Source organism: Leucopleurus acutus (assembly GCF_964270905.1).
Source record: "Leucopleurus acutus genome assembly, chromosome: 15".
Classification (NCBI taxonomy): Eukaryota; Metazoa; Chordata; class Mammalia; order Artiodactyla; family Delphinidae; genus Leucopleurus; species Leucopleurus acutus.
Genome location: NC_139157.1, coordinates 48041003 through 48059987, shown reverse-complemented (window position 1 = coordinate 48059987; position 18985 = coordinate 48041003). Strand labels below are relative to the sequence as shown.

The 18985-nt window shown below is 36.8% G+C and overlaps 1 protein-coding gene across 3 annotated transcripts in view; it reads right to left on the bottom strand.

Annotated features, from left to right (window-relative positions):
* REV3L (REV3 like, DNA directed polymerase zeta catalytic subunit) overlaps positions 1-18985 on the bottom strand; it is a 187051-nt gene that overhangs the window by 10439 nt on the left and 157627 nt on the right. For all 3 annotated transcript variants that reach the window (XM_082856064.1, XM_082856065.1, XM_082856066.1), the window contains 3 exons: positions 11253-11362; positions 4628-4742; positions 427-564 (listed from right to left, as the gene is read on the bottom strand). In XM_082856064.1, coding sequence (XP_082712190.1) covers positions 427-564; positions 4628-4742; positions 11253-11362 — 363 coding nt within the window. The remainder of the gene's footprint in view (positions 1-426; positions 565-4627; positions 4743-11252; positions 11363-18985) is intronic.

Below are 18985 nucleotides of genomic sequence, written 5' to 3'. Positions count from 1 at the left end.
GCTTTTCTCTAGTTGCGGTGAACGGGGGCTACTCATTGCAAGCTTCTCATTGCTGTGGCTTCTCTTGTTGCGGAGCATGGGCTCTAGGTGCATGGGCTAAAGCAGCTGCAGCACGCAGGCTTGGGAGTTGCGGCATGCGGGGTCCTAGAGCATGCAGGCTCAGTAGTTGTGGCACATGGGCTCTAGGGAGCATGGGCTTCAGTAGTTGTGGCATGTGGGCTCAGTAGTTGTGGCTCTCAGGCTCTAGAACGCAGGCTCAGTAGTTGTGGCGCACGGGCTTAGTTGCTCCGCGGCACGTGGGATCTTCCCAGACCAGGGATTGAATCGTGTCCCCTGCATTGGCAGGCGGATTCTTAACCACTGTGCCAGCAGGGAAGTCCTAGCCACTTATTTCTTAAAGATGACAACAAGATAGATAAAACTTACCTTAGAAACAGCAGGGCAGGAGTCTCTTCTGACTGTTTCTATTCCTTTTGCATCAAATACTGGGTCCTTTTGATCCAATGTTTCATACATGTAACCCACATACCTCTTTTTTGTTTGTAAGACACAGGGCAAATATACCTGTGACGAAATTAATAAAATATCTATCAATAACCATTTTTTTCCAACCATGAATATCTTATTTTTATATGCCTTTTTCTCTCTTTAACCAGATGTCAATTATAAAAAATTCTAAATGTGGCTTAGGGCCCAATGAATTCATAATACAAAATGAGACAACACTTGCAGGTAAAAACACACAAACTGAGTTGTTCTACTTCCTCACACCCACTCCCACCACACACCCACTCCTTTACTTGCACTATCAATTTTGCTCCTTCCTCAGCTGATACTGCTCTCTCAAAGTCTTCAATCATATCTTTTCAAACAATTTAAAAAATGACTTTAAGTAACACCTACTATATGGTACAAATTAAAAAGTTATAAGAGAATATACAATGAAAAGTCTACCTTCCCCTCCACAGAGGCATCCTGTTATTGATTTCCTGTATATTCTTCCAGAAATATTCTAAGTACATGTACTTATATACATAAGGGTAGCTTACCTTCCACATCACTCTGTACTTTGCTTATTTCATTTAATAACTTATCTTGGAGAGCATTCCATCCTGTACAAGAAAGCTCATTTTGTTTTGTAGCTACATAGCAGTCCACTTTATGAGGGTATAATAATTTTTGTTACCAGTTACCTACTATGGGTTATTTAGGATGTTTCCAATCTTTTGGAGTTACAAATAGTGTTCCAGTGAACAACCGTGCATGGATAAATCCGCAGGATAAATACCTTGAATTGGAATTCCTGGATGAATGGGTGTGTGTCCCCACCCCTTTTTATGTTACCACATTGGTCCTTTCCTCTGCCCCAAAGCTGTATCAGTAATCACACTAAATGTAAGTGGTGTAAAAATGGTGTAGAAAGTGTAAAAATTGGTGTAAAAAATGTAACTTGTAAAAGGCAGAAATGATCAGATTAGATCCCATCAAAAAGATACAACAATATGCTTTCTACTAGAAATCCACTTTAAATATAAGGACATAGAAAGGTTAGAAAAAAGATACACTTGTTAATACTAATCAAAACAAAGCTGTTGTGGCTATATTAATATCAGAAAAAGTAGATTTCCAGATAAGGAATATTATCAAAGATAAAAGTATCAATTTGTCAAGAAGATACATAACCATAAATGTATATGCACCTAACAAGAAAACTTCAAAATGCATGAAATAGAAACTGGCAGAACTAAAAGGAGGAAACAGGCAAATCTATGATTATACTTGGAGACTTTAGCACCTCTCTTCTAGAAATTGACAGAGAATCAGTAAGATTGTTGTTGGCTTCAATAACGCTATCAGTTAACCTAAGTGACATTATAGAACATTCCACCCAATAACCAGAATACACAGGGATTTTCAAGGTCATATGGGAACATTCACTAAGAGACCATATGCTAGACCAAACAACGAACTGTAACAAGCTTAAAAGCATTGAAATTATATAGACTATGTTCTTTGACCACAATGGAATTAAAATTAGTAACAAAAAGATGTCTGGAATATCCTTAAAAATTTGGAACTTAACACACTTCTAAATAACCTACAGGTCATTATCACTGAAGTAAATGAATAATAATAAAAGCACAAGATATCAAAATTTGAAACTAAAGTAGTGTTTTGAGAGAAATTTGTTACTGTTAAACGCTTATATTAAAATTTTTTGTTTAAAATCAATGATTCAAGTTTCTAAATTAAGACAGGAAAAGAGAAGCAAACTAAACCCAAAGTTAAGTGTAAGGAAGGAGATAATAAAGAGTGGAAATTAATGATACAGTTCTTCAGAAAGTTCTGTAAATGGATAAACCACTAGCTAGAATGATCAAGGGGGAAAAAATGGAAAAACAAATTATCAAAAGTGAAAGGGATGTTACTAAAGATTTTACAGATATCAAAATCACAATAAGGAAGTATAAATAGTTCATGCCAATAAATTTGACAACTTAGGAGAAATGGACAAACTCCTTGACAATCACAAGTTTTAAAACTGACATGAGAAGAAAACCTGAATAATATATATTAAAGATATTTAATTTGTAATTGAAAATGCCTTCCCCTCCATAAAATTTCAGGACTAGATTGCTTCACTGATGAATTTTATCAATCATTTAAGAAAAAATTTTACACACTTTTTCTTTCAGAAAGTAGAACAGGAAACACTTCCAACTCATTTTATGAGGTCAGATTTTTTTTTTCCTGTCCCCAAACCAGACAAAGACAATACAAGAAAAAAACCAAAAAAACTACAGACTGATATTCATGAACATATGCATCACGATTCTTAACAAATGTCTGTTTTCTTTGAGAAGTTTTGCAGTTTTTGCTTTTATGTTTAGGCCTGTGATCTATCTCTGGTAAATTTTCACGTCTGGTGTTATTTTCTAAGGACACCATGCTCTTCACTTTGCCAGATAGGTTGAGTGTCCACAGCATCACACACATACTTCTAGAATAGCGCTCATCATCGCTCTGTTTTCTAATTTTTCTTCCCTCTCTCCCTGCAATTAGAATGCTCACTCTTCAGGGCAGATACCGTATCCAAGTCCTCTCTGAATCTCTTCTAGCACAATTCTTGCTTCAGAGTAGGTGCACGATAAACATTTGGGAGTCATGTTTGATTCTCTTCTCCCTTTTTTATCTTTTCCACACCTGCTCTCCTAAATCAACCACTTTTAACTCCTGCCCATCCTTCTTTCCATTTTCTCTTGAATTGTTTATTTTCGCTAGTTTATCTCACTACTTCAGGATATACAGGTTGCAAAAGGCATCCTGTCTTGAGATTCTTCTCTTTCCAATCCATCTCCACAACACTGTGAGGCCAGTCCTCCCCAAAAAGCTCTGTCATGCTTTTGTTTGATAAACTTTCCTGAATAAAGTTTAAACACTTTAGCTTGGCATTCAAGACACTCTATAATCTGGTCTTAACTTTATTTTTCCAGACTTCTCTCCTGCTACTCTGTATTCCCATGTTGTGCGTTTCCTACTCCATATCCTTCTATATACCACTTTCTTCTGTGCAGAATGACTGCAGCACCGTGGCTGCCTATTGAAATTCTAACCATTTTCTGAGACAGAATGCAATGTATACCTCCTACATGGAGTCTCCCCATCCAGCCTAGGAGGACACAATACCTTTTCTTTGCACTCTTACAGTGCTTAGGGAGACTGCTTCCTAAGTTTACAATGAAAGATCATTTACATACATTTCTAATCTTTCCTTTTAGATTATTGGCTCTTAGAGGGCAGGACTGTGTCTCACGCTTCTTTGCATTCCACACCTCTCCTAGCTCAGTACGTTTTATACAGAAAGAACTAAATGCATATTTCATATCCAAAGTAAAGTGAAAATAGTCGAAGGTCCTGTGGCAGACTGCATTCTCCAAAGAAATAATATCTTCTATCCCACATAGCCTTCTCACAGTGTGACTCTGACATTTTTCCCATTAAGAGATGGGGACCTATGTTCCCTCTCAAATCTAGACAGGCTATGATGCTATATGATTTTAAGACTAGGTCATAAAAAGCAAAATGGCTTTCATCTGGTTCTCTTTGGGATGTTCATTCCTGGAACTCAGCTATCATGCTGTGAGGAAGAACAAGTAGCCCCAGGGAAAGGCCAAGTGTAGGTGTTCCAGCTCACAGCCCCACCTGGTGTCCCAAATGGCAGCCAGCATCAACCCCCAGACATGAGAGTGAGCAAGCTTCAGGTGATTTCAGTCCTTAGCTGTCAGCTAAGGACCTAAACGTTGTGGAGCAGAGACATGCCATCCCAGCTGCACCCTTCATGAATTCCTGACCCATAAAAATCTGTAAGCTCAATAAAATGGTGCTTGTTTTACACCATTAAGTTTGGGGTTACACAGCGATAGTTAACTGGAATAGTCTTTTCATTTCTTTATATAAGACATTACAAAAAAAATTGAGAAAATTATTTAAAAAAAAGGGAAAAATACTTTAACACTTTCACAGACCCATATACCATTATAAAATCTGAAAATGTATTGAAAAAGTCAGAAATCTACAGAAGGTATATGCATTTTATATGTGGTTAGTAGTATTACATTTCTCTTACCTTTTCAAACTTCAATTTCACTGGTTTAGGATTGGTAGCAGTTACAGCTTCAGCAATTTCCTGACCAATCTTAAAAGACTGCTCCTTAGTGGCTCCTTTCAGTAGCACAAACATACTAAGGATTAAAAATAAAGTGGGGTAATGAGGAAGGCATTGTAACAAAAAAAATCTCATCAGTAGTAACTTTCCTGGATAATACTGTAAAACCAAGGAAAACCATTTTTTCCCCCTTACTCTTCCTTATTAAGTTGCTCCCAACCTGAGTTTTCTTGTTTTGTCACACTTTCCTGTGTGCTCACGGTATATCTTGTTACAGATCTTTAAGACATCTAATGTTTCTAGTTTAGCTACACACAGAACAGCTGTCACAGCTGGCAAGAAGGTCTTGGGTCATTCCTATACATTTACAGCTTTCCATGACACACAATTATGTCAGTCACAAAATAAAAGATGATGACTATAAAGAAATGGAAAATTTACTTGTGATATGGGAGGGAATTTCCTTCCAGAACCACCCAACTTAGAAAAGAACACATGTATATTTTGTAAAATATGTTCATTGAAGAACAGTTAGAAAACACAAAAAGGCACAAAGAAAACAGCCATTTATAATCTCACCATTCAGAAAAAAGACACTAGAAGGCTTTTGTGTACATCTGTAAATCTTTTCTCATTTGGGATCACAGATCATACAGTTTGATAACTTTCTCCTTTCATTTAATGGTATATTGTGAACATTTTCCCATGTCACTTCTTTTACATTATTTTAACAGTTGTACTGTATTTCAATGTATGGATATAGTATAATTTAACCAAACCCCTACCACTGGAAATCTAAGTCATTAAATTTTTTTTCTAATATTTAATATATAATAATAACTTGGCAAGCTATGTCCTTAGAATAAATTCCTAGAAGAGGAATTTGTAGATAAGTGGTATATACTAAAAATATTTTTTGAAAGATAATGTGAAACTGAAGTCCAGAAAGATATTTCTGACGTACAATCCCACCATCAGTATATGCAGGTCAAGAGGGAAGGATTTCTAATACGGATTAAAAAAAATCTAATATGAAAAATACTAAAAAATAACTGATAAAAGTACTGGGCATTTTTTCCTAATATAATCCAGCTAACTCTGTAATAGCACTTTACATTTCAGTATATACCACAATCTGAGACCAAAAGAAGTAATGGCGAATAAATATACTTAAGGAATAGAGATTATAAAGCTGATCTTCATTTATAACTTTAGTGGAAAGACATTAAATAGTAGAAATGAATACTATCTTGAAACATGGACTTTAAGATTCTTGGAGCCACATAAACCAATCTTATTATTTCTTAAATGCTTTTATATTGGACTTTCAGTCTCATTTGGATGGTTTTTTTTGAAAAGCTCTTTCTCTGCCAATATTGCAGATAGTACTTGTGTTAGAGTTTGATCTGAAAAGCTTAAGGAGTATTTATTTAATATTACTTAAGGCCTTGAAAATAAAAATTTATCAATCTGAATTAATTTAAACATAACACACAACAAATAGGCCTTAGATAGCTAATTATACTTTTAAGCTAGGCTATATTCTGAACCACCTAAAGCTTTTTATAATATTTTCTTTCTAGGCCCATCTGATGCTCATTATACCAGTACAGCCTTTAAAAAAATAGATTATTACAAAATTTCCTTTTGAAAGATTATTTAAAGAATCAACTTCATTGAGATATAATTTGCATATAATAAAATGAATACATTCTAAGTGTACAGTTCCATGAATGTTGACAAACGTATAGGCTTGCTATGGGCTGAACTGTGCCCCTTAAATTCATACGCTGAAAACCTTAACCCCCATTGTGAATGTGACTGTATTTGGAGATAGGGCCTTTAAAGAAATGATTAAGTTAAAATGACGCTCTAATTTAGGTGGTTAGGGTGAGCCTAATCTGGTGTCTTTATAAGAGGAAATTACACAAAGAAACACCAAGAATGTATATGAACAGAAGAAAGATCATGTGAGCACAGCTAATCAAGCTAATGCCTTGATCTTGGACTTCAAACCTCCAGAACTGTGAGAAAATAAATTTCTGTGCTTAAGCCACCAAATCTGTGACAGCCCTAGAAAATTAATATATTTGTGTAACTACCACCGGAATCAAGATATAGGGACATTTTCATGACCCCATAAAGTTCCCTTATACTCCTTTGCAATAATTCTCCACTCCACTCCCAGCAACACATGACCAGCTTTCAATTACTATAGATTAGTTTTATCTTTCAAGAATTTTATATAATATACAGTACATACTTATGTCTGGCTTCTTTCACTCAGCATATTTTTGAGATACACCCATGTTGCTAAAGTAGCAGTAACTGGTTCCTTTTTATTGCTGAATAGTACTCCATTGTATGGATATGTTACATTTGTTCATCCATTCATCTGCTGATGAACATTTGGACTGTTTGCAGTTTTGGACTATCAGAATAAAACTGCAATGAAGAGGTGCATCAAGTCTTTGTGTGGACCTAAGTTTTCATTTCTCTTAGGTAAATACCAAGGATTAGGATTGTTGAGTCATGCTAAGGGGGTATGTTTAACTTTAGATGTAAATGCCAAACTTAAAAAACAAAGATTATTATGCTTAAAATGTTCAGATGCAATAATGAATTGAAGTGTTTCTACACACATTTCTATAAAGCTCTAGAACAGAGAAACTAAGCTATGGTAATAGAAATCAGGTAAGTGGTTGCCTGGGGGTAGGGGATGAAAGTGAGAGACTGACTGCAAAGGAGCATGGCAGAACTTTCTACAGTGATAGAAATATTCTATATCTTGACTGGGGTGGCAGCTGATTACATGGGTCTATACATTTTGTATATTGAACTATGTACTTTTTTGTTAAAAATTATACCTTGATAAAGTTGATAAAAAATTAAAGGAACACATACTTTACATCTTAAAAGTTATTATAGGGTATATATTTGAGATTTTACCTAGTAGTGTCAGGGGTTTTACTTGAGTTCATCTGTGTTGTTTTGGCTAGTTTTAGTTGGAGCTAAGCTTCAAGAGAGCTGACCAGGATTAATGGAAGTTTTGGGTCACTTAACAGAATGTAGGTGACCAGCCTACGAAGAGAAAGACTGTTTTATAAGTTTCTAGGGAATTCCCTCGTGGTCCAGTTGGTTAGGACTCCATGCTTTCACTGCCAAGGGAGTGGGTTCAGTCCCTGGTCCGGGAATTAAGATCCTGCAAGCTGTGTGGCACAGCCCCCCCCAAAAAAAGTTTCTATTTGTCTGTTACTGGTGCTTTTAATGTAGTTAAATGATGTTTATCTTTGGTTGATAGATCACATTTAAAGCAGTGATTTTCATTTCACATGGGGTGGGAAGTTAAGCGAGGATATTAGAATCACCTAGGAGGCTTTTCTCAATTATACTCAGATGAATTTCCCAAGAGATTTTTGTTCTAGTTCCCCACCACCCTTCTGCTGCCCCGGCAGTATGTGTGTTGTCAAACGTCCTTCCCTACCCTGCCTAAGAATCACTACTACAGAGAGCTTCAATAACTGATGGGAGTAGGTCTATCCCACTAGGGTGGGATAAGTATTATTATTTTTTGGATAAATATTATTGATACCCACTATTATATAGAATAATTGTTTGAACCACTACAATATAAAGATATTCAAGGTGTTTACATTTTTACCGTCTAAATGGACAATAATGCATAACTGCTCTAGAGAGAGAAACACCCTTCTAACAGTAATTTTGATGCTTTGTTAACCAATCTCCCTTAGGTAGACTCCAAGATTCATAAAGTCAGCAGTCCTGAAACTAGAGGGAGGCAATGGTCATTCTTCATCATGTATCAGATTTCCTTCATTCTGATGATAGCCTCAGGGAGGCTAAGTGACTTTTTTTTTTTTTTTTTTTTGCGGTACGCGGGCCTCCCACTGTTGCGGCCTCTCCTGTTGCGGAGCACAGGCTCCGGACGCGCAGGCTCAGCGGCCATGGCTCACGGGCCCAGCCGCTCCGCGGCATGTGGAATCTTCCCGGACCGGGGCACGAACCCGTGTCCCCTGCATCGGCAGGCGGACTCTCAACCACTGCGCCACCAGGGAAGCCCTAAGCGACTTTGTTGATGGCCATGCAATCAGCTAGGAGCACAGCTAGAAAGAGAATCCAGATCTCACTCTTGGTTAAGAACTCTTTCCCTCCACCAAGCATACATTTATTATCCTTAGAGCAGTGCTTCTCAGTATGTTATCATTATTGTCCTCCCCCCAAAAAAGTTAAAAGTAAATTTAACAAGAGAAAGTAATTACTAAGGATTAAAATATTGTTGGGTAGGGTTGAGCTTTGTGGGGCCAAAACCCACTGTACTTTTTTGCTCCTCGAGGACCAACTTGTGCGCTACTGGGCAGTATTACCACCATTGAGAATGCATGCCCTAGAGTGAACTGCCCTCATACAGTGTATTTCAGTAAACATTTGTTGAATGAATCAGATGGTGAATGGTAGTCAAAAGCTCTAATGATACTGCAGGGAATTCCCTGGCGGTCCAGTGGTTAGGACTCGGCGCTCTCACCGCCCAGGGCCCGGGTTCGATCCCTGGCCGGGGAACTAAAATCCCACAAGTCGGGCAGTGCAGCCAAAAAAAAAAAAAGATACTGCAAATCTGCAAATACAATTTCTTTCTTTCTTTTTCTTCTTTTCTCTCTCTCTCTCTCTCCCTCTCCCTCCCTCCCTTTCTTTCTATCTATCTATCTATCTATCTATCCATCTATCCTGTGCTGTGTGGCACATGGGATCTTAGCTCCCCAACCAGGGATCGAACCTGTGCCCCCTGCATTGGGAGTGCAGAGTCTTAACCACTGGACTACCAGGGAAGTTCCTACACTTTTGATTAGAATAATAAAAACCTGTGATGTCTTATGTAGAGACATACCAATTTATGGCTCCACTGCTAACTAGTTGGGCAATCTTAGACAAATTTCTTATTCCAGGGGAATCTGCTCTTAAGTAGCATCTGAGAATGTGCCCCCTAGGGTTTTCTCCTGACCCTTTTAGGTCATGAAAACTCCTGACCTAAAAGTCCTCTTCCAGGGCTTCCCTGGTGGCGCAGTGGTTGAGAGTCCACCTGCCGATGCAAGGGACACGGGTTCGTGCCCCAGTCTGGGAAGATCCCACATGCCGCAGAGCGGCTGGCCCCGTGAGCCATGGCCGCTGAGCCTGCGCGTCCGGAGCCTGTGCTCCGCAACGGGAGAGGCCACAACAGTGAGAGGCCCGCATACTGCCAAAAAAAAAAAAAAAAAAAAGTCCTCTTCCAGCTCTGACATTCTGTGTTTTTTGGATTGTTTGAATGCCTAAAAATCTTACAGTCAGAATCATGCCAACTTCTGCTTCTGGTGCATGTTGTCAACTACTGATGTGTTTAAACCCTGAATTAAACTCAAGAATTTAAAGTTTAACTTTCTCCTCTTCCCTAAATATTTTGTGAGGAGGTCTGCTAACAAGGTGAAAAACTATGTTCCAGTAATTTTTATTTTGCTAGACTATTCAGCAGAAGTGGTTTTACAGAGCAGTGAAATACCCAAAGTCAAAGTGAGGAGTGGCTTTTGACGGGGAACAGTAGAGACTATGGATAACTGGGGCCTGGATAACTTGAAACTATCCCCACCTGCTGATAATGAAACAGCTGCTATAGGAGGAAAGGTCTCATTCAGCATTAATATGATTATGCTGATTGTATATGCATTAAAAAACTGGAGAAGATTAAATGCTGTTTAAAGATTACCTAGAAGCTATTTTTAGTGATTAGAAGCATTATCTCTGCTTGCTCCACTGCACTGTAAAGTGATCAGAGCTCCTGAGGCAAGTGCTCTTAGAATGATCGCACTGTGACTCTAAGCGCTCAATATGAAAAAAATTTAAGACTCTAAGAAATTTGCATAATACCTATATTGTAGAAAAATTTTAATAAGTCGTATAAATAAGATGTTACATAAATAACTGGGCCCTGAAAAATATCAAAGCAAGCAAGCAGGCTGAGGTTATTCAGGATTCAAAGGCAGTTCTATCCTTTGGATAGAATGGGCTTCAGGATGATGGGCTTCAGGAAGTCTGTGAGCCTCTGGAATCAAATGGAAAATGTATCTAGAATCTGCACTGTTTATAGAAGAAGGTCAACAGATTTTGGGGCCCAGTGAAAAGTTAACCACTCACATCTTTGGCAACTGTGGTTCAAAAACAGTTTGATTATTTTAAGATATATATTTAAATTCAGAGAGCTGCAGCTATCTGAGGGATTCTTCACATTAAAAGCTGTTTCTTTAAACAGATTAGACTCCTGTGTATGCAGTTTTTACAGATCCCTATCTACTTGGCTACCTGGAGGGAGGCCTTGGGAATTTTCGCACTCTGTGGCTCAGGTCATATACATTTTCTGTCTCTTAAGATCATATCTGGTAAATCAGGACCTGTGTTAACTCCAATCACAAGATCATAAGGACTGAAAAGAGCTTAGGTAGAACTCTATTTTTAGGAAGGATTACCCTTAAGCCATTCCAAACACTGAAATGAGTATCTGAGGAGATGCAAGAAGACAACTACAAAACAGAAAGTTCATTACCTGTCAGTATCACCGTATACAACCCTAGCACCCCATTTCTTGGTATCATTCACCAGTTTAATAGCTTGTTCCAAGGTTTCTCTGGCTTTGTGAACAATACTATCACCAACCTGTTGGTACAAACACATTGAAAATAATTTCTTAATGTAGTTTAGTATAAGACAACAGACTTTAATATATAATACTTAACTTTAATTATTAAATATTTCTAAAAATGAAACAAGGAGAAAAGAACATTAAAAAAACCAAAAATCACCAGTGCCATCATTCTTTCTACAAGTACTCAAGAAGAAAATGAGATGAATGAATAATTTAAAAGAAACCAATCAATATACAGACTTGCCTGTGAGTGTATCAGTGAGTACAATGGACTGCACTATATACATAGCTACATTTGATCCTAGAAGAAAAAGCCTTATTTATTCAAGGACTTTCTAAAATGCCTTTATAACCAACTAAGCAGGAAATTACACTATGTATGTGCATGTGTGTCCTTCAAAATTTTTCTGTTGGAGTGTTATGATCATTTCTTTCAGTATCAGTAAAGCTTATGCTGAACCTATATCTCAGTAATCGGTTATACATATTTTTTAGATGACACTAAATATTGATACAAGGAAAAATGCATAATTATATGATAGAAAATATATTACAAGGGTTCAATTTAAATCAAGTAGGCAGATATATGTCTAAGTTCTTTCATTGGTGATTGAGTTTTAACAGTGATCATGGCATAAGTTGACAAAACAAGAAGATGGTGGATCTTGACAAATATGAGAAGCAGGCCAATTATATTTCATAGTTAAAGAACTTAAGGAGACTAGTATAGCACTGCTGCTTCATTGATCAAACTCACTAAAGCTAAGGGTTGGGGAAACTGCCATTCAGCATAAATGGAACATTACTTTTTAAAGTTTTAAAATAAGAATTATGCACTTTTTCTTTTGTGTTAAGACGCAAACAGTATTTATAATGATCTTTCCCCTTTTACTGTAAAGTTTGAATTATCTGAACTAAATGCAGGATTGAATAATACTTATTTTAAAAGGCTGTTTAAAGTCATTTACACAGGAAATATTAAGTGTATGAACAAAGGAATAAATAAAACACTGACAGCAGAAACTTAATTTGGGTTTTAAATTAAGATCATGAATCCTGTTGAGACCTTTAGTGCATTAGAAAACCTTGAGAATATGAACTATAGCCTAATACATTAAAAAAAAAATCAGGTCACCTAATTGAAATTGAAGTTTGAATAAAATATTCAATCTGTCATCTTTTGCCACTTTCACACAAGATAAAAATATGTGACAGCAAATAGTTAAATGGGTGAGCCATAGAGTGTTAGAGTCCAATATGCTTTTGAGATATACACATACAAATACACACATATACTGGTCCTAAATGTCTGCCTCCTGCTGTCTAGTCTGACCCATTTAAGCTATATCTGGAAGAGTCAGAACTATTTTGCAGCTGGCCCTGAAGTCCATGCAGTATGAAGGACTTAGAGGCATGAGAGGGAGGAGCACGGGGTGGGGGGGACAGTGGGAGAGAAGGAGTGGCAATTATATTAAAACTGATTCTGCTACTTTGTGTCATAGCATAGTTCCTAATTTGAAAAACATTACAGGGCCAAGAGACTGGATTTAAAAAGAGGAAATTAATTGATTTCACAATTCAGGCAATGGTTGGAATCCTGAAAAGTCATAATAAGAAAAATATTTAAAGTAAAAGTTCTCTGAAAAGAATGTTGGTAAGGATGTGGAGAGAAGGGAACCACTCCTGCACTGTTGGTGGGAATGTAAATTGGTGCAGCCATTATGGAGAACAGTATGGAGGTTCCTCAAAAAATTAAAAGTAGAACAACATATAATCCAGCAATTCCACTTCTGGGTATTTATCTGGAGGAAACAAAAACACTAACTGGAAAAGATATTTGTATCCCCATGTTCACTGCAGCATTATTTATAATAGCCAAGACATGGAAACAAGCTAAGTGTCCACTGATGGATGAATGGATAAAGAAAATGGGGTTCATATACAATGAAATATTATTTAGCCATACAAAAGAAGGTAATCTTGCCGTTTGCAACAACATGAATGGACGCTGAGAGTATTATGCTTAGTGAAGTAAGACAGAGAAAGACAAATACTTTATGATCTCACTTATACGTGGAATCTAAAACAAAAAAACCCCCAAACCCCACTGAACTCATAGATACAGAGAACAGACTGGTGGTTGCCAGAAGCAGGAGGTGGCGGGGGGGAGGGGGGCGGAAATGGGTGAAGGTGGTCAAAGGTACCAACTTCCAGTTATACAATAAGTCTTAGAGATGTAAGGTACAGCATGGTGACTATAGTTAATAATAATATTGTACATTTTAAAGTTGCTAAGAGAGTAGATCTTAAAAGCTCTCATCACAAGAAAAAAATTTTAACTATGTGTGGTGAGGGATGTTAACTAGTCTTATTGTGGTCTAAATGATATTGATCATTTTGCAATATTACAAATATTGAATCATTATGTTGTATATTTGAAACTAATATAATGTGTTATATCAATTGTATCTCACAAAAAAAGAAAGAAAAAGAGACAATGAACAGCCAGTTGAAAAAGTTGTCAGATATACATGTATGTGTATATACAGCTTTATCAAGAACAGTAAATAGTTTAGGAGAAAAATGTGAAGACATAAAATTTTTAATTTATGGAATAAACACATCGGTGACAGTGTTGAGCTGAGACAGAGACATTAACCTACAACTATTAGCTACATTACTCATTCTCTGCATTCTTACAGGAATTCTTGCTTACAAAGTCTTGTCCTTCTCTTTGATAGTCTAGATCTAGCATATTTTATGTGATCTTGGTGGTACTGTCAAATATTTTTGATTGTGTGTTCATTGAAGGAAAGCACACGGCCATAGTCAGTAGTCTATTTGCCTTTAAAGACAGTAGCTTCCATTTTGACTCCACTGGAGCTAACTTGTGACATGTTCACGAGAGACCCTTTCTGTGATGCTGACAGCTTTTTCCACTAATGACTTCATAAATAAGTTAACATTATTAAATTGTGATGTTGGCATGTAAAGAAGGGCCAAACGCAAGCTTGCAGTCATTAACCTCAGAATATCTGAAAAGTCCAGGGTCAAGGAGGCAGATGTTGCTTGGCATTCAGTTTTCAACATGTTAGGTAGTAGCGTACTTCCTGGCAGAACTCCACTCCTCAACTTCTACTGCCAGATCAAAACCCCCAAATTCTTATTCTAAGGTTAGGATATATATATATATACACACACATACATACACACACACACAATATATATATACACATACACACACACACACACACACATATATATATATATATTTTTTTGGCGGTACGCGGGCCTCTCACTGCTGTGGCCTCTCCTGTTGTGGAGCGCAGGCTCCAGACGCGCAGGCTCGGCGGCCATGGCTCACGGGCCCATGAGGGATGTGGGATCTTCCCGGACCGGGGCACGAACTCGTGTCCCCTGCATCGGCAGATGGACTCCCAACCACTGCACCACTAGGGAAGCCCTAGATTCATGTTTTTTTGCATGTGGATGTTCAGTTATTCCAGCGCCATTTGTTGAAAACACTGTCTTTGCTCTACTGTATTGCCTTTGCTCCTCTGATAAAGATGAGTTGACTATATTTATGTGGGTCTATTTTTGGAATCTCTATTCTGTTCCATTGATCTGCTTGTCTGTTCTTTTGCCAATACTGCACTGCCTTGACTACTGTAGCTTTACAGTAAGTCAGTCCTCTGACTTTATTCTTCTGTAATACTATGTTGGCTATTCTTGAGTCTTTTACCTCTTCATGTAAACTTTTTTTTTTGGCCGAGTAGCTTGTGGGATCTCAGTTCCCCAACCAGGGATTGAACCCAGGCTACAGCAGTGAAAGCCCCAAATCCTAACCACTAGGCCACCAGGGAATTCCCATTCATGTAAACTTTAGAATCAGTCTGTCAATATCAAAAAAAATAACTTGCTGGGATTTTGACTGTGATTGCATTGAATCTGTATGTCAATTTGGGATGAACTAACATCTTGACAATACTGAGTCATCTTAACCATGAACGTGGAATATCTTTCCATTTATTTAGTTCTTTGATTTCTTTCATCAGTGTTTCGGGATTTTCCTCATATAGATCTGGTACATATTTTGTTAGGTTTATACCGAAGTATTTCATTTTGGGGGGTGCTAATATAAATGGTATTGTGTTTTTAATTTCAAATTCCACTTGTTCATTGCTGGTATACACTGTGTATTAACCTTGTATCCTGCAGCTCTGCTACATGATCGCTTATTAGTTCCAGGAGGGTTTTTTTGTGCATCATTTTTTTGGGATTATCTACATAGAGGATTATGTCATCTGGAAACAAAGACAGTTTTACCTTCCTTTCCAATCTGCATACCTTTTTTTTTTAAAGGTTTATTATTTATTGTATTGGCCGCATGGCACAGCACGTGGGATCATAGTGCCCCAACCAAGGATCGAACTTGCACCCCCTACATTGGAATTGTGGAGTCTTAACCACTGGACCGCCAGGGAAGTCTCCCAATCTGCATACCTTTTATTTCCTTTTGCCTGTTTTATTGCGTTAGCCAGGACTTCTAGTATGATGGTGAAAAACAGTGATGAGTTGGGACATCCTTGTCTTGTTCTTGACCTTAGTGAGAAAGCTTCAAGTTTCTCATAGTTAAGTATAACATGAGCCGTAGGTTTTTTGGTGGATATTCTCCATCAAACTGACAAAGTTCTCCTCTATTCCTAGTCTCCTGTGAGTTTGTATCATGAATGGGTTTTGGGTTTTGTTAAGTGCCTTTTCTGTATGTTAACATGATCGTGTGATTTTTCTTACTTAACCTGAATGTGATATGATGGCTCTCAGCTGGTTTTTCAGTGTTGAACCAACCTTGCATACTTGGAATAAATCTCACTTGGTTGTGGTGTACAACTGTTTTTATACATTTTTGGATCTGATTTGCTAATATTCATTGAGGATTTTTACATCTATGTTCATGAGAGACATTGATATGTAGTTTTCTTATAATGTCTTTGTCTGGTTTTGGTATTAGGGTAATTAGAATGAGTTAGAAAGTACTCCTTCTGCTTGCATCTTCTGAAAGAGACTGTAGAGAGATGGTATAATTCTTCCATAAATGTTTGGTAGAATTTAGCAGTGAACCCATCTGGGTCTGATGCTTTCTGTTTTAGAAGGCTATTAATTAATGATTCAATTTCTTTGATATAGGCCTACTCAGACTGCCTATTTCTTCTTGTACAAGTTTTGGCAGATTATGTCTTTCAAGTAATTGGTTCACTCCATCTAGGTTATCAAATTTGTGTGCATAATATTCTTTTATTATCCTTTTAATGTCCATGGAAACTGAAGTGATATCCCCTCTTTCGTTTCTGATATTTGCAATTTGTGTACTCTTTTCTTTTTTTTCTTTTCCTAGTTAGGCTGGCTAGAGATTTATTGATTTTATTGATCTTTTCAAAAGACCAGCTTTGGGGTTCTTTGAAAACATGAAATCAATTGAGAAAATCAATTTCACTGATTTCTGCTGTAATTTTTATTACTTCTTTTCTTCTGCTTGCTTTGGATTTAATTTGTTCTTTTTCTGGTTTCCTAAGGTAAAAGCTTACTTGATGATTGTTTTTAGGTCTTTTTCCCACTAATATATGCATTCAATCTATAAATTTCCTAAGTACTGTTTTTGCTGACTTCCACAAATTGTGATAAGCTGTGTTTTCATTTTCATTTAGTTCAAAATATTTAAAAATTTCTCTTGAGATTTTTTTTCTTCGACCCATGTGTTATTTAGAAATATGCTGCTTAATCTTTAAGTATTTGGGGGATTTTCCAGCTATCTTTCTGTTACTGATTTCTAGTTTTAATTCCATTGTGATCTGAAAGCAGATATTGTATGATTTATTCTTTTAAAGTTGTTAAAGTGCTTTATGGCCCAGAATGTGGTCTATCTTGGTGCATGTTCCATGTGAGCTTGAGAAGAATATGTATTCAGCTGTTGTTGGATGAAGTAGTCTATAAATGTCCATTATATCCAGTTGATTATGTTGTTCAACTATGTCCTTCCTGATTTTATTTTCTATGTGTTGCCTTTGTTTTTGTTCCTATTTTTATTTTCCACTCTTACTGCCTTTTGTGGTTTTGACTGTTTTATATGATTCTTTTTTCTCTCCTTCTTACACATTAGTTGTATTTTTTTTTAACTTTTTATAGTGGTTGCCCCAAATTTTGCAATATTTATATTTACTTAAAATATACCACTTTCAAAACCACTATACCACTTCATAGGTAGTGTGGGTACTTTATAATAAAATAATCCTAATCCCTTCCTCCCATTCCTTGTACCATTTGTTATTCATTTTACTTATATATACATGTATATAAACATAATCAAATACACTGTTGCTATTATTATTTTGAACAAATTGTTAATTGTTAGATCAATTAAGAATAAGAAAAATAAAAGTGTTTATTTTACCTTTACTTATTCCTTCTCTGATGCTCTTCCATTCTTTTGTATTGATATAGGTTTCTGACCTATTATCATTTTCCTTCTCACTGAAGAGTTTCTTTTAGCATTTCTTGCAAGGCAGGTCTACTGCCAACAGATTCCCTCAATTTTTGAGGAAAATCTTAATTTCTCCTTCACTTTTGAATAATAATTTTGTAGGGTACAGATTTCTAGTTGAAGAGTTTTATCTCTTAACACTTTAAATAGTTTACTCCATTTTCTTCTTGCTTGCGTGGTTTCTAAGGAAAAGTTGGATATAATTCTTACCTTTGCTTCTCTATAAGCAAGGTGTTTTTTCCCTCTGGCTTCTTTCAGGATTTTTAATTTAGTGTTGATTTTCTGCAGTATCTAGAAACCTAGAAAATGATGTCCCTAGGTTTAGTTTTTTGGGCATTTATTCTGTTTGGTGTTCTCTGAACTTCCTGGATCTGTGGTTTGGTGCCTGACGTTAATTTGGGGAAATTCTCAGTCATTATTGTTTCAGTATTGTTTCAGTATTTCTTCTGTTCCTTTCTCTCTTCTTCTAGAATTCCTATTACATGTATGTTACACCTTCTGTAGTTGTCCCAGTTTTAGGATATCTCTTTTTTCAGTCTTTTTTTCTCTTTGTTTTTCAGTTTTAGCAGTTTCTACTAAGATTTCCTCAAGCTCTGAGATTCTTTTCTTAGCCAAGTTCAGCATAGTAGTCAGAGGCATTCTTGATTTCTGTTACAGGATTTTTGATTTCCAGCACTTCTTTTTGGTTCTTTCTTAGAATTTCCACCTCTCTGCTTACACTGCCCATCTGTTCTTGCATGCTGTCTACTTTAGCTATTGGAGGGAGCTCTTAGCATCCTAATCATAGTTTTAGATTTGCAGTCTGACAAACTCCAACATCCCTGCCTTATCTGAGTCTGGTTCTGATGCTTTCTCTGTCTCTTCAAACTGTTTTTTGGCTTAAGTCTTGCAATTTTTTTTTGATAGCCAGACATGATGTATTGGGTAAACAGAACTGCTATAAATAGGCCTTTAGTAATGTGGTGGTAAGGTGTCGGGGGAGGGGAAGGGCTCCTTAGTCCTACGAGTAGGTCTCAGTCTTTCAGTGAACCTGTGCCTCTGGACTGTAGACTTCACATGTGATTTTCAGTTTTTCACCCCACTTTGGTGGGACAGG